The following is a 15,974-nucleotide window of genomic DNA, read 5'->3' as shown; positions in this document are numbered from 1 at the left end:
GTTGCGCTCTGGTGCGTGCGCCTCAGGACACAGTGTTTAGTGTGTGCGAAATGTAGTTTAAAGTGGATTTACAATCGGCAAGGATACTTTCCATTCGTGGTGTTTCAGTGCCTAAGACGCTTGCCAGCGGAAACGAATCCGCATTATGCACGAAAGGTGTAAATTCGCAAGTGCCGATTTTGCGTTGAAATGAGCCATCATTCGGTCGTGGTTGCCCATGAGAAACCTTCTCCGGTGCCATGTGAGTTGTGTGATAATAGCAGACTATTAGTGGCACGGACCTCAGATGCTTGCAACTCACCAGTGACGCAGCGGTGAAGCTCGCAAACGTGTCGAGCCGGCACTTCCTATGGCCTTAGCGACGACGCTCATGGTCATGGCGCTGCCCACCCAAAAGCCTCGCATCGGCTTCAGCATCGAGTCGATCGTGGGTGGCGAAAAGGGCCCATCGCCAACACCACCAGCAGCCCACCCACCGGTGCCACACTTTTCGCCCAGCAGCGAATCTTCCGAGCGTCCGTTGAGTCCTCTCAGTGATGGTGCTTTTCCGCCTGAAACACATCCGCTGCTTTTCCAGAGCCGTGGAGGTCACCTTCAGCACCTGCCTCATCAGCGGCCTTTTCTGTTGCAGCATCAGCAGAATCGTGGGCAACCCACCGGAACACCGCCTGTTCCGTTGGAGTTGAATGTCCGTAACGAGCCCTCGGAGTCTCCTCGAAGTCCTGGCTTTCGAGCGTCGTCGATGCGGATGATCGATCTGAGCAGTGGTTCTAGCCGCAGTTCACCACCTCCCCAAGGGCGGTTTTCTCCCGAACCGGACCACTTGGGGAGCCGGCGAAGAGACAGAGAATCCCCGCGAAGTCCGGAATCATCGCAAGGATCGGGTAAAGGTGGTCCCATCGTGGTGCCCGGTATTCCGGCTGGTCTGGTGCGACCTTTTCCGATGGGTCCTGGGACCGGTGAGTTGAAAACGCTGCCACCGTTCATGAGTAACAATGCGGCGGCTGAATTGGCCGTGCAAGCGGCTCACAACCAGCATTTCCTGGCGGCGCAATTCCAAGCGGCTGCCGCGTTACAAGCTCACGTGCAGGCCCATGGAGGGCAGGCTGGATTTCCCGGACATCCGGTGCACCTTCACCATCATCATCCGGCCGCTGGGATGCCACGAGACAGCTATCCGCTCTACCCGTGGCTGCTGAGTCGGCACGGTCGCAACGTTTTTCCGCCACGCTTTCCCGGGAGTAAGTACACCGTGGGTTTGGGTGAGATTAAAAGAAAACATTATTACCATTTGGCTGTGATGGGCGCAAGCCTTTGTAGTGATTTTCCATCATCCATTAATGAAAAACGAATGCTCAAAAATCGGTCCTCACGCCGTTGCTATGGTGCTGAAGATCAAGCCTGCTGTGTGGAAAATGCGAAAACCGTCAGCTGAACCGACCGAACGGTTGCTTGTTAACAGGGATTAAAAGGCTGACGGTTGTGCGCAGTTCGCAGAAGCGGCTCGTCACGTGACGGCGGTTTAAAGCCTGCGCCGATCGGACTCCATTTCCGTTGCTTTCGTTTTAATTGAGTGATAGATCGAGCGCACTTTCCACGGGGTGTTGTAACGCGGCCACTGTGTGTGTGTGTGTGTGCGAAAGGGAGCTAGTGAATGAACGCGAGAGAGAGGGAGAGAGCGAGAGAGATGAGACAAACTCCTCGGCAAGTCGGTTTAATGTGGGAACATCAACCTCACCGTCAGGCTCCGGGCAGATGGCCGTTTGGTGGGCAACGACAAGAGCCCAGTGCGCAGGGTCGGAAACATCCGCACGTAGGGCCACCGAACGTGGCCCTTGAAGGGCTCTCATTTTGATTGACACGACGGGCACATTGTTTGTCATCCCTAGTTGGCTGTGACGATTGCGTGCCACGATTGGGTTTCGCTCCCGTGCGGCTGCCTGGGAAGGAACTGCTCCTAATGTGAGGTTTTGTACGACAGTAGCCGTAATGAAGTACTGCTCGGCTTTAATGATGTGCTATTGTTGCCGGCGACAGTGAGGGCTCGCGGATCGGCGGAGAATCTTTACGTTTTTAATTAGCAGAAGGTGTCTCATCCGAGCGATTTTGTGCAATCGCAAAACCATATTCGAGCTACCTTTCACGCTACTTTGGGTCGTAGAATGATCGCTTCCAATGGGACGTTGCTCTTTATGGTTGGCTTATGGATTCATTAAGGGCCAAATTCATCGACCAGGCTCTTTGTTGACAGCCTGGTAAATGACCTTTGTAACTGGACTATTTTTACGAGAATGTAACCACGAGATAAATTTTACGTTTGTTTCTACGCTTATAATTCAATTAAAATAGCTACCTAAATTATTATTTGTGTTTGAGAATATGTTAACGTATCAGAACGTTCCGGAAATGATTCTTCTAGACAAATGTTTGAAATAATATGCTATTTAAAAAAATTCTAATATCTTGGTGGTTCAATTTTCTTCTGTTCGCTGAACATTACGGTATATGTTTACTGTCATTATAAAATGTTCAAGAAAACCGACAAAAGGGGCTAAATTATGAGCTTCTTAAATCGGATTAATAATCAACAAGATTGTTCAAGGCTTAAAATCTCAAAGTATGGCAATTTCTGTCGCACAAGGAGACGTGCGTCTCGGAATTAAAAACGAATAAACTATAAAATTAGTAGAAGTTACCACCCATGCGTTACAAACTGTATTTTCCCTTGAGCAAGCGTTATTTTTTTTCACGAGAAAGCACGATAACTTATCGAGCGTATCTAACACAACTAATCAGTACCGGCATCCCGATGGAATGTAACACGATAAGCATTGCGCAAACGGATGTACAGATTAGTAACGCACCGTCAGGACTCGTAGATCGCCAGTTGCCAGTCCTCAACAGACACCGGGACGCCGGCGAAGAACGGTTACTCCCTTTCGTCCTTTCACCATTTAATTTGACGCCATTTAGGCAGCTATTGAGTTTCAATCGGCATGAAAAAGTGAACAAGCAAATGTGCCACCGATGGTGGTGGCCACGAGCGGGCGACCTTTGAAAGAAAGTAAAGGACTCGATTCGGTAGCATCACCCGGGGGCTGGTTGTCACATGATCCTTGCGTACGGTTTCAGGATCATCTGCGTGAGTGGTCCCGATAGCTGGGAAACGGCAGAAAAGTTCTAGTTCAACGATTTTTCCAGCCCACCGATCGATGAGCGAAGCTTTAACAAACTAATTGGTATCGTTTGGGAGGCGAGTTTGGGTGGTAGGGAAAGAAAATAACAACGTTTAAAAAAAACACACAAGTGATACATCGTGTGTCTCGATGCCCTCGAACGCCCTTCACAAACATCTGCAGTTGGGCGAGACCACCGACGGATTGCGCCGGAGAAAGTGGCTGAAGGGCACGCAACGCGGACTAAAACAAAAGCCACAGCACGATGGGTACAACAACGAAAAAAGGGGCACGAAAAAGGGAAGCGGTGACAGGCCGACACATGCGAAGGGCTCACACGCAACGCAAAGGGCCGACGATGGGACATAATTCAATGTTTGGGAACATCACCCGTCGGTGGCCGTCGTCGACACGGTGGCGGCCGGCAGAATTAGCCTCTCGGAGTCAATAATTGAGCGTGTAACGAGTCAACCGGGAGGGACGGTTTGTTCTCATTTCATCCCATTTAAAATTCCATAAATCTTGCCCTAGTTACGGGCCAGGCGGCCGATGAGACAGACCCCAGCTCACATTACTGAGCAGCCGACTGTGGGCGGTGGCATTGAACGGAGGTCCGTCAGATCTGATTTAATCTGAGCTGTCTCGAAAAGTCTGAGAATCTGCCATGCTAACGCCATGTACTAGCATTCGCTAAGCGTGTGCACGCGGTGGAATGTTTGTGCATCGATTTAATGACGCCTGGGAAGCGCAAATTCTCCGTATTCAATAACACCTGAACCTGACCCAAAGGCTCGGGGGCTCGGTTTTCCGCTCGATGTCTGCCCTCGTTGCAGCGACGTTGGTGATGACATTGATTAAAACAAAATACCGGTGCCTTATCGGCCCACTTTCGCCCGGGCCGTCTCCCGTTCTCGCAAATAATAAATCAATATTCATAGCTAACGGCACCATTCGCGCAGGGCACCTGACAACAATGCAAAATCAACGCCCCCGCGGTTGACGCGGTGCTCGATTTAGGGCATTTCGCATGGGGAAAAAAAAAGAACCCGCAGTCGGCCAACACCGGTATTAAACGGCCGTGGATTAATTGCTGAACAAACTATGGAAAACTGCTGCAAACGTTCACAAGCGAGCACAAAATGAGCTTTTTCTCCCTTTTTAGAAATGAAGTGGGTGGTTCCAAAAAAAGCAGAAACCCAGTGAAGGTGTTATCGTCACGTAAAGGAAAAAATCGCCACAAAATTGCCTGCATTTGTGGCCAACGAAGCCGGGCTACTAAACCGGGCACCATCTTACGGGGGTGCCGTCGGGTGCCTCGTAATACCCGCCCCCCCGGTCCGGTGCGTACGAAAAATTCCAATTAGTGCCGTCTCAGATGCCCCGTTTTGCCACCGACCACAAACTACGCAGACGCGCGTACGTAGGAGGTACGGTCTGCTCGTGCGCTCGTGTGCGACATGCATATAATTGACAGTAGCTATTAACGCGCGACGAAATGGTGTGGTGCGTTCTCCGCGCACAACACACGACAGTAAACGAACCAATTTTGCCTTCCGGGCAGGATGCGATGGCCGACCCGGGCGAAATGAACTTCCCGAGCCACTGGCAGCCCTTCAGCGGTTAATTCCTCATCGAAAAGTGAGAAGCATAAATCGTCCGCGTTTGCCCGGTGGAGGAACGCAAACAAAACGCAACAACGGAGAGGGCCGAAAATTAAAAAAAAAAAAACAAGAACATCCACTAAAACAAAGCCGCGCAAAACAACAAGCAACAGCAAATTTAACGCACAAACGAACGCACGGATGAACGAGCAGCAGACGATAATTAATTAGTTTCCAGCCGTGGCACGGGAGGGTTTGTGCCGAGGGGTGGCAGGGGTGGCCCAAAAACAACCTCTCCACCCCCCGCACACAACCCCCGTAGGGGGATGAGACGAACATGGCCGAAGCACCCGCTGAAGGTGTTTTCATATATCAGTGCGTATATAAATAAAGATAATCTACGCCACGTTCCGTTTGGTGCCGCTTTCGCACCATTCTTTCCGTCGGGTGGGTTTCCCCCCCCCTCCGCCTCCGATCACCTGGTCACATCCCCCGTGGTCTGGGTTCCTCGAACCAACTCTCGGAGAGCTGACTTTCCGTGGTTTTGAATCCACCCGGCGAGTGGGATGGAAAACCGCACCCCCGACAAAAAAAAACACTTCTCCATGTTGCGGGGGTGAAAAAGAAGAGGAGGAGATAGCGAGGGTACCGGAGAGGGCGTTTAAAATCCATAACACATTTATCGCGCGGTCGCCCGCTCGTAATAAAAATGATTAGTGAGATCTTACTTTCCTGGTCAAGATCGGGATCGTGATCGCGTGCTCGTAGCACGTTCGTCCCTTTCGATGGGGGTGTGCATCGATACATGGGTGCAAAGCCTGGCCAGTAGTGGGCAGCTGTGGGCTCGTGTGTGTGAATTTTTTTTCCATGCCTTCTCTCTGTTATTTCTTGAGTCCGTTTTGGGTGTGTTTTCCCCCGAAGCGCAGGAAAACGATCGCGAGCGAAGGCGAGTGTCAGCGAACACGCAATGCTTATGTAGGCGCGTTAGTCCTGCACGTCCCGACAAGCATGAGCCTAGGCAGCTTGTTGCATCTTCACACCCGCCGCTTGACCCGGGAGATGTTCGCTGAGGGTGATGTGTTTTTACGCCGCTCGGTGTTCGCTGAAAGATTGCTTCTCCGCCCTCTGGTTGGTTTTCCGGTTGCTCGAAGATGACCCACCTGAACACGTGTCACTGTAGCCGAGAAGATTTGTCTACATTCCACTGTCCGGCTGGTTCCGTGGCCAGGTGACTTCATTTATTTATTTATCGTTTTCCCATCCCGACGTTCGAGATCAGGTGCTTCGGTCGCGCAGAAGACGCGAATGCTGCTTTGTTGAGGGATCAATTTGAGCAGATAAGAGAACGCTAACGATTAGCTCATTTAAGGCGGAATTGAATGGCAGTTTGGCGCCCTAATCATACGTTCGCTGGGACATCGTTAGCGTTTTGTGAAAAAAAAAAAAAAAACAGAAAACAAATTAATTTTCCTTCCCGCGTCGTCTTCCCGTTACGGCAGGCCCCTTAGTTACACCGTTTTGATTGCCAATTGGCCGCTGGAAAGCTCGTCCGATGGCGAACAGAAGGCAGAAAATTAATCCGCATCTCAACCGGTGATACCGATCGATCGATCTGGTCGATCGTCAGATCAATCTGCTCGAATGCAGCGTTCCAGCGAGCTCAACCAACTGCAACATCTCGCGATCGCAGAATGAGCTCGATCAGCACTAATAAAGAACGCACGCGAAATGCAACGAAAATGGTTGCACTTTTGGCTAATTGGACACTGCACGAGCGCGCGAGTGATCAAGCAAGACAAAGATAGAGAGAGGCCTCAAAACGTAACGTTTGCTTGTTTGCAGCAGCGCATTTGAATTCGGGTTGCCGTTTTTTGGTTTGCACAATACCCTGCTCGTTTGCGCAAAAAGACAAATCCCTTTCGCGCACACACGCGCGCGCGCGCGCGCGTGGCCAACTAATGACGCTTTGCGGGAGATGCTAATCAAATCAATTTGCGAGCGCACCGTCCGTACGGTCCTTTTTGAACAGAAGCCCAGAATGAAACCAGAAGCCTCCATCGGGTTCCAAGGCACAAGTGCTGCTGTTGCACATTCGCAGCCAATACCAGGTGAACCCACAGAAGGGCTTTTCCCTACCGAGTCGTGGTCGTGACGAGGCCGAATGAGGTCAACGATTGTGTGCATAATATTATTAAATCAATTTCGCGAAAACGACCCCGTCCGAAAGTGTGCGATCTGGTCGGGAATGCACGCATCGGAATGCGGACCTTCGGTGAGCTCGGGACAACAAATTCATTAGTAGCATAATTAACGACCCAGCCCCGGTTGGGAGCGTGTTCTTGCAACAGCAGCGCGAGTTTCACTGCTATCGATCGTGATCTTGACGTGATCGGATCAGAGACGAGATTTTTCTGTTGTTGCGTCGCATTTTTTTTTTGCTACTCGTCTCCTTCCGCAGGAACCGGAGCGCGGGTTAGGTGGCGGTAGCTAACAAGCCCGCGGCTCCAATCCACCTCACAACCCATCAACGGGCCACAGGTTCGCGATCTGCGGCTGCAATTGTGCGGTGGTGCAATTATTTTCTTTTATCTTCATTGCACTTAATTGCCACCAAATTAGAGATAATTTAATTAAACGCTGCGTTTTGCGCTCTCTCGGTGCGGATTACGGGCTGCGTGCGGCGATTACTTGAGCTTCGAGCGATCGTCGCTGGGGTAGGGAGAAGATTTAGCGAGGTTTCTTGGAAAAAGGCGGAACACACACACACACACACGCGCACGCACGCGCACAGACAAGCGAGTGAACGCACGAGAGCGAAACATCGAATCGTCGGTTGGTTGATTGAATGATGTTTCGTTTGTTGGGTTTAAAAGGGGGAAAAATGTATGCACATTCTCACCATCGTTCACCACACGGAGGCACAAGTTGTTGGGAAATTTATGCGGACCCACCCCAAAAAAAAGGTTGATTAACGATCGACCGGATCGTGGTGATCAACGATCGCATAAAAGCAACCCCACGGATGCAGCCCATTAGCCCGCCTAACCGCCTAAAACGTACGCAGCCAGTTACAAATCTATTAAACCCGCTCGCGGAAAGGTTAAACGAAACCAAACTCAAACGAAAGCCAGCGGTGGAATGAAAATTATCATGTTTGCACTTACCGGTGCGGTGCCCTCGCGGTGCTGCACCGTGTGTGCAGTTGGCAGTTAATTTAAGCGCAGCCTTATTTAGCCTTCCCAACTCTCGCCGCCCATGATCACGCGGTGGACGCGAACCGAAAACGGAGCCACCTCACGACGCCTGGAAATGGGGACTTGACTTGGACTCGAGTCCCGGGCGTGCATGTAATGTGCATCACGATTAGTGCACATTATGCACCGAAATCAATCAAATTAAGCATCGTTAAGTGCGCTGCGTACGGCTCCGCTGTGTGTGTGTGTGTCCTCCTTCGAGCCCATGGGGTCAAGGAGCAAGAGGGGAAGGACACGCACGGTCGCTCATTAAAATCGGTTGGGCTCGCGAAGTAACGCACGTCAGCGCCGTGGAAGGAAACACCATTATCAAAATGATGGACAATCGAAGTAAAATGATCGCCTTCGGCCCGGCACGGATGTTGATGGGACGGTACCTCACATGCTATAATTACACCGCCATTAATGCGATGCGATCGAGTTTACCCGTCGCTCGCCATTGCACACTGCAGCTTTCGTTCTCTCTCTCTCTCTCTCTCTCTCTCTCTCTCTCTCTCTCTCTCTCGCTCACTCACTCACTCGTTCACTCTCAAACACAGGCCTGTCGCGCTGGTGATCGATTCCGATGCAAAGGGAATAAAGCAGAAACACCGACAGCAAAACCAGCGCGGGTTGTTTGCACTAGCCGGAATTGGCAGGCCGATTGGCCGGTTGGTTGGTAATTTTTGCACTTCCCATCGGACCCAGTTCGCGATGCGTTCAATTTGTGCGCGAATATTTGCGAATTACCCCCGTGTGCGCGTCCTGCGCGTCCTTGCTGCTTCACCGCGGCGCTCTTTTTTTCTTTTTCTTTTTCGGTTTGGTAGGAGGAAATAATTGGAATCAATTGTTGCACACTTTACACGGTCGTTTGGCTGGCTCCGTTCCTGACGATTCCACGCATGGATGGGAATAATCAACGCGCCAATGTCCTGGCTTCACACCCCTTGGGTTCACATCCTTCTGTGGTGCACGCGTCCTCTTTTTGCTCATTTTCTCTCACTCTCTCTCGCTCTCTCGATCGTTTTGGCCATTATTTACTTGCTCACCCGGCGTCGATTATTATGCACGCCACGGCTGCGATGTTATGCGATGCCTATCAGCTAATGGGATTTTAATCGCTAGGTCTCCGGGATTGCGCCCCTTTGTTTGGGGACGTTCACCGTGCGCCATGAAGTCCTGCATCCTGCCTGCTGGCTAGCCTGCGCAGCTTGGTCTTGGTTTCCGCGTGAGGACAAACAATGTTGCACCGTGGCGCCGAAGATCTCGCGATAGCCTCATTAGTGACATTAGAGAGTGCAACATCTGCCGGGCTAATCTCGACAATGTTTTGGGCTCTCGGTGTTTCATCGATCGTTTGTTTGTACTCCGACCCCGGCCCCGGTGTGAATTCGATTGATGCGCACAAATCGATGCCAGGTCACGGATAGTGGGCCGATCGATCGACTCCAACGTCCCGCCCAAACAATGGCACAACACCTACACGACCGGGTGGCCTTTTAGTGTTCAATTATAAAGCCATTAATCAAACAACTAGCAAAGTTCTGTCAGGTTTTTGAGTGTGTTTCCGACGGTGGCGAAAAAAACCTCCAGCCCTCAAAAAACCTCCGAGGGCTCCGAGTACCGTTTTTGGGGTCGCAACGACGACGAGCGTTTGTTTTGTTAGGAGCTCGGGGGTGGGATATTTAGCGTTCGCCAACCGACACGGCGTCGAAGCGTAAACCCGATTTGGCATTTCAATTGGAGCGTTTTTCTTCCTGGGCTTCTAGTTTTCGTCCTGCCCCCGGTTGGATCGCTCCGAATGTTTACACTTGGCACTGAATTGCCACCGTGTTTTGTGTGTTTTTTTTTCTCCTTTTTAGTTTAGCGCAGGCCAACTCGCGTGCCCGCGTTTTGTGTATATTTATGTCGGCATTATGGATTTTCGCTAATGCGCCAACTGCACCGGTCCGCAGCCCGCAGCGAGCGCAGCGTATTTGCAAGCGAAAATGACACAATGTTGACGGCGGCGTCGGTTGCGGGAAACTTCTGCTTTGAAAAAAAAGTGCAACTGTTTGGCTTGAATCCTGCGCACCGAAAAGCTTGCAATAACGCCTGCTAAATTGTGCCACATCCTACCGACTCGCTTTTGCTTCATTAAGTGCGGCCCGTCTGGTGGCGCTTTCTTTACGGAACTAATCGACACGAATCGCGCGATCGGGACAGTTTTATCTCGCGCGTTTGATCTTGCGGCCGTCCGGCTTTTTTTTTTGCAAAAGCCACGCGTGATCGATCGGCCAACCAAACCGGTCACACCGGCTGATTAGAGCCGCGCGTAATCAGCCACCCCTGGGCCGAGCCAGCGCAAATGCCCGAGCTTACCGCGAGCTCCGCGTTTTTAACGCTTGCGTTTAGTGCCAATTAGCAGATTAACTATTTATTAAAACTCATTAGGCATGACAAGCAAAGTGACAAGTTTATAAAATATTGCACATAAAACCAGCATGTGATGTGGCCGGTGATGGAGCGCTCTCGGGTTTTGCCCAGGGTTGCATGGAGGCCAGCCTAATGATACAGTCTCCTGCCCGACGAGTCGGCCGAGGGTTGATGGCGTCACTGAAATGGGGGAAAACGGTCGGGTAATGTGCGCTCCGCACCGCATGCAGGAGTCGCTCGAGGTGACACATCGGTCGGTTGTTTGTATGCGAGTCCGTACGATCGCTACAACCCCGATGCAGGCCCAGTGGCGACTGGCGATCATTAACGGTTTTGCGATAAATTAGTCCTCCCTCATGGCGTACGTGCGGCGTGTAGCGTCACACACACACACACACACACATCCACCCCACCAGCCCACGGGGTCCCACGATAGGAAACCGATTAAGAAACGGTTTATTAAAGACCAATTCTTTTCTCGTTTTCATCATTTTCACTGCACCGCCCCGGACCATGCGCAACCGGACGCGGACCCGGATCGCATAATGGTGCCCACGGTTGGAGCCCACGGAAGGCGGCCGGCCAGCTCCATTTAAAGGCACGTTCGTTTCTGGCAGCTTCTTCTCTCTCTCTCTCGTTGGTGGCTACTTGCGTTGCCTTCATCGATGCAAATGTATGCATCATAATGATGTGTAATTATTTAATTATATTGTATTTTATAGACTGCCCAGCATGGTCGGTAGGGCGCGTCGGTTACGAGCGCTGATGATAAGAGCACACCACCGTGATGGGGCGAATGCGAAGTGGCATGAGGCGGATGATAAAAGGAAAAATAAACCACCGTAATAAGGCTCGCACGTCAGCCCGATCGGTGCCGTGGATGGCAATCTAGTTGTTGATGATTACCGTTTCGATTTGCTAATGTTTCGCGCATGCGCAGATGGTTGGCCGGATATGGCCACGGAACGGAAGCATTGGAAAGCGTTTTTGCGTCGAGCGTTTGAGCGTAGTTTGTACAAATTTAGGGAGACGGGAGATATTGTTGAACGCACTGCCATGATTTAATTTTCCAGCAACTGTCGAGTGCAACACTGGCACGATAAATACATCGCGTTGTTTCAAGACCCTGCCCAGCTAGGTGCTGACGTTTCCCATTCGCGGCCAGCTCGCAAATGATAATGTCGAGTCAAATTAGAAACTTTAGACCGACGCGGCTCTATTTGGTGTGCTTGCTTTTTATTTTTGTTTTGGGGGGTTTTTTTCTCCAAACTCAAACGCAAAACCAAACCCAGCTCAAATTGCCTCCGATTCGGATTGCTTTCTTTTCTCGAGAATCACCTTAGGCTAGCACGAACCTTTTTCCGCCACTCAAATCAAATCGTGCACGCAACCAACTATGCAACCATGCAAGGAACCAGCAAGCACACATACACGAGCACACACACACACGTACAAAGACCTACCCGTCGTTCGTCCTGACGTCCATCAAAGCAGCTTGTTAGTAAATTATCACATCGCGGCCAAAGTAAACTCCTCATAAACATTAGGACATAATGGAGGCAAGCGTAGAAAATCGTGAAAACGTTATTATCGCCGTACGCATTTTTGTGCGCCATTCCCCACCGCCCCGGGTGGTGGAAAGAAGGGCGCAACGAACGAGGAACGAGGCGTGTGTGTGTGTGTGCGCGTACGTGTGTTCGAATTTCGATGCTCGCTCGCATTCCCGGACAGCTGACAGTGGCCCCCGGCGTACGGTGGGAATGATCAGGCAAATTATCTTCTGTCAGTTCCGTCGGTGGTTGGTTGGGCTTTGCGTTGGGGTTTAGGCCACCGATCGGAAGGTTCTAACGAGAATGCGAAAAGCGGGCCTCGAGAAGGTGTACCGAATGCACCGGGATCCCCGGGGCAGCACCATTTTTGCACCGACCCTAATGTGTCTAATCTTGGCTTCGTTTCTTCCCTGCGCAGACTACTTGCTGCCCTTTCGCAAGCCAAAACGCGTCCGGACGGCTTTCTCACCGTCGCAGCTCCTGAAGCTGGAGCACGCCTTCGAGGGCAACCACTACGTGGTCGGTGCGGAACGGAAATCGCTGGCGCAGGTCCTCAGCCTCACCGAAACGCAGGTAAGGTGCTTTCCTTTTTCAGGTGAACGAGCAGTAGAAGCAACGCGATGGTACTAGCTGCTTGAGAGCGTTTTTGGCAGCTTCGTTTGCCGTTGTACTGAAAAAAAAGATGGATTTTAAAGCAAACATATCCAAGGGTTTGGAACGTATCAATTCAGCCCCTTTTCTTAAGCTCTTTATCTCTCGCTCTGTTGCCGTTGTTTTCCACCGTTGTATAGTTGATGTTTCTCAACCGTCAAAAAAATAATAAAAAATAAAGGATACCCAGCTACCTCAGTAGGCTGCTCGCATTGTCACATAAATAGATTATCCCCGAGCGAATACAGCACGCGAACAAAGCCCAACCCAGCATGGCATCCTGCGAGCCTCGAAATCACCCGAAGATGATGACGGCAATTTTCCCCTCCATTTTATTGGATTGGCGCAAAATTTGATCACGTTCCAAGGTTCCGGCTCTTTCGAGCACCCTACGTGACAGAGGGGGAAAAAACTCAACCTAGCGAGGGAAAAATAAATTGTTAGCACTTTGTTGAACAAATATTCGCAATCTGCCAGGGATGGCTGCCCCCGGGGCGAAAGTGTGCAAGTAAATAAAGACAATTTGCTGCCAGAGATCGAGGGTTGACGGAGAGTGGCTGGTTGACGTGAGGGAACCGGAACGGACTGCCGAAAGGGAGGGTGAAAATATGAAAAACCGCGTAAACTCCCCCATAATCAACGACCCGGACTGGGGGTGGGTGGGTTAGAAGGACTATTACGGTCGAATACGATGCAAGGGATGCTGGAGCAACATTAAGTTAAGGCAAGTTGCTGCTATTCTCGATCGGTGTTGGTTGGCTGCCTAGGGAAGTGCGTCCTTCCGCGTCCTAGCACGCGCTCTCATCGAGGGCAGCCATTATCGGTGAAGTAATAAAATGGAGGATAAGGTGGTTAGCCGTTAATAAAATGCGTATCAATTCCCAATTGCACGCGCAATCCGTGTTTGGATAGGGCGACCGTTCCGGAAGGGTCCCGGTTTCGGTGTTGGCAGCTACTTGCGAAGGGATAGAGGACAGAGGATGATAGTATAGAGAGGATAGAGAATGATAGGAGTGGCATCTGGAACGAACCGTTCGAGAAGCGTTTGTTGAATCACTTCCACTGGGAAAGCGAGCAAAGTGCAAGTGAGCTTTAAACGCGAACGAAAACCGCACTAAACTAGCAGCTGTATTAAACGAAAGTCCAGGTCGTCCTTCAACCCTACGGTCGGCTTACGTTCTCACTTGGCACTGATAATCACGTTTACACGGTCACGTGGCGGGCAAATAAGTTAAATGATCCGTGCAGGAAATTAAGTGATTTATCGAATTAAAGCCTCGGTTCCGGCCGAGGTTTCTCCGACCTTGTCTAGCCTAGCTCCGCTGATCCGATTTTGATTTCTGTAGGTCAAAGTGTGGTTCCAGAACCGGCGCACGAAGCACAAGCGCATGCAGCAGGAAGAGGACGCCAAATCCGGTGGCACCGGTGGTGGTGATGGCCAGCAGCAGCACCAGCACAGCCCCGGCAGTCCGAATGCTAGCTATGAGGACGAGGACGACGAGGACGAGCTGATCGACATGGAGATGGATGACAATTGTCCCAGCGAGGAGGACGAGCAGGACCAAGGCTGAATGGTGCGGTGAAAAACATGGCAAACCGGAAGCAAGAAACAGCGAGAGAGAGAGAGAGAGAGACCTCATTCCGACGATTAATTGTCCACCGTGCGCGCGATAGAGCCTGGGTCCTTACGGGGGTCCTGGAGACGGGATGTTTTGTTGTTTCGTTCACAGGATAATCAACATTCGTGCAACCGGTGTCAAGCAGTAACTAAAGTTCCTCCCTGGTTTGGCACGAGTTTGCCAGTGAGCTAATGCATATGATAGGGCGAGACTAACGGTGCGCTAAGTTTAGATTTAGTTGAGTCGATTTTTATGGACGCCACGTGTGTGAAATGAGGGTGATGAATAGATAAATCATGTAAGAGCGAACAATCCCTGGCATGGCATGTCTAGAGTGGTGACATTTTGTACGCATTCGTGAGACAGGAAGCTAGAAAAAAGGAAAAAAAACCCGGTGGATCGCAAATGATGTGCCAAATGTAGCGTTTTTTGTTCTTATCCTGTTGGTCACCGGAAATTTAGCAGGAAGTGCGTGTGTATACGTTCGTGTTATGCGCTGGTGGAAGTTCGTTCGAAATGGAACGAAAAAAAAAAACACTGACGCATTATTTATTGATCATACTTTCCGGTAGAGATTACTTTAGTTTGAATAATCGCAATCGATCAGCAAGCGTGCTGCTTTCGCTCGCAAAATGGTAACTCGCACTGTGTTTTGTACATATTGTAACGTTGTAAATAAATAAACCATTCAAAAGCCGAAAAACTCGCCACCGAGCGCCCGGGCGCGTGTGTGTTTTTTATCTCTCTCGGAGAAAACGATCATCGTCGAAACCTTTAACTGTTTGCCATGTTTTTTTTTCACTACCATTCTGCCGGGTGGATTATTTCGATTTCGAGTTTGAAAACCTGCCGGTGTGCCAGGAATGCCCGCGAACCCGCACAGAAAGCTGGCCAAACGGGTTCACGGCGCACCCCAAAAAAGCAAAACGTGTAGATAGATGCACGGCCCAAACACCTATAATTAGCATTGCACCGGACGACGCTTTTCAAAGTCAAAGCACTCGAATTAGCGCAGAATATGCTCAACACTCGGTGGTTTGGATGTATCTTTTGCGTTTTCTTTTTTTTTGTTTTGCTTTGCGTTTTTATTTTGCGCTTTGTTATTCGTTACCGTCGCCATGACTTCTCGTTTGCGGAGTTCGCGAGCTCCTTGGCGACGGCGCTGCGTTGGGGATGGTCCTTTACGTGCCGTGGACGCGACCGGGCAGAGAAGAAGAAGAAGAAGAAAAAAAAAGAAGAAGCAAAAGGCAGAAATCAATTTCGGACCCCATCAGATCCTGCCACGTCGTTTTGGGGGCAAGGGTTTGGTTGGGTACGGGTTGGCTCCCCACGGAACGGCCCCAAGGATTGCTGGGCGAACGAGGCGAAAAGACGAACCCCGCAGTGTGGGGCGCTGAAGCAACGCGAAAAGACACCAAACCGAACCGGCAACATGCACGCCTTCGGGAACGCTGTTCCGAAAATTACCCCACTAAGAGCCTGTAATTTAGAATCGAAAATTGATGCTCTTGTTATAATTAATTCGCCCAATAAGGCAATTTACACCAGCCCCTAACCGGGCCGGTGCTTATGTTGCGAAAATAACCAAAGACGACCAAACACAGGGTGTAGCGGAAAAGGAACACGAAATACGGCACTCATCTCACGCCGGAGGAAAAACACAGAGCCACACACACACAGGCACACATATACGGGCGCGAAAAGTACGAAACGAAACAATAACGACGTT

General features: G+C 50.7%; 1 protein-coding gene across 1 annotated transcript; it reads left to right on the top strand.

The window, feature by feature from the left end:
- The first annotated feature begins 349 nt into the window (after positions 1 to 349).
- LOC128720097 (homeotic protein empty spiracles-like) lies at positions 350 to 14,197 on the top strand. Its single transcript, XM_053813742.1, has 3 exons — positions 350 to 1,241; positions 12,394 to 12,548; positions 13,973 to 14,197. The coding sequence occupies exons 1-3, from the start codon at positions 350 to 352 to the stop codon at positions 14,195 to 14,197; spliced, it is 1,272 nt and encodes a 423-aa protein (XP_053669717.1).
- The last annotated feature ends 1,777 nt before the right edge of the window (positions 14,198 to 15,974 follow it).

The sequence above is a fragment of the Anopheles nili genome, chromosome 2, assembly GCF_943737925.1.
Source record: "Anopheles nili chromosome 2, idAnoNiliSN_F5_01, whole genome shotgun sequence".
NCBI lineage: Eukaryota > Metazoa > Arthropoda > Insecta > Diptera > Culicidae > Anopheles > Anopheles nili.
The sequence above is the reverse complement of the archived record's forward strand: the minus strand, read 5'-3'. Positions and strand labels throughout refer to the sequence as shown.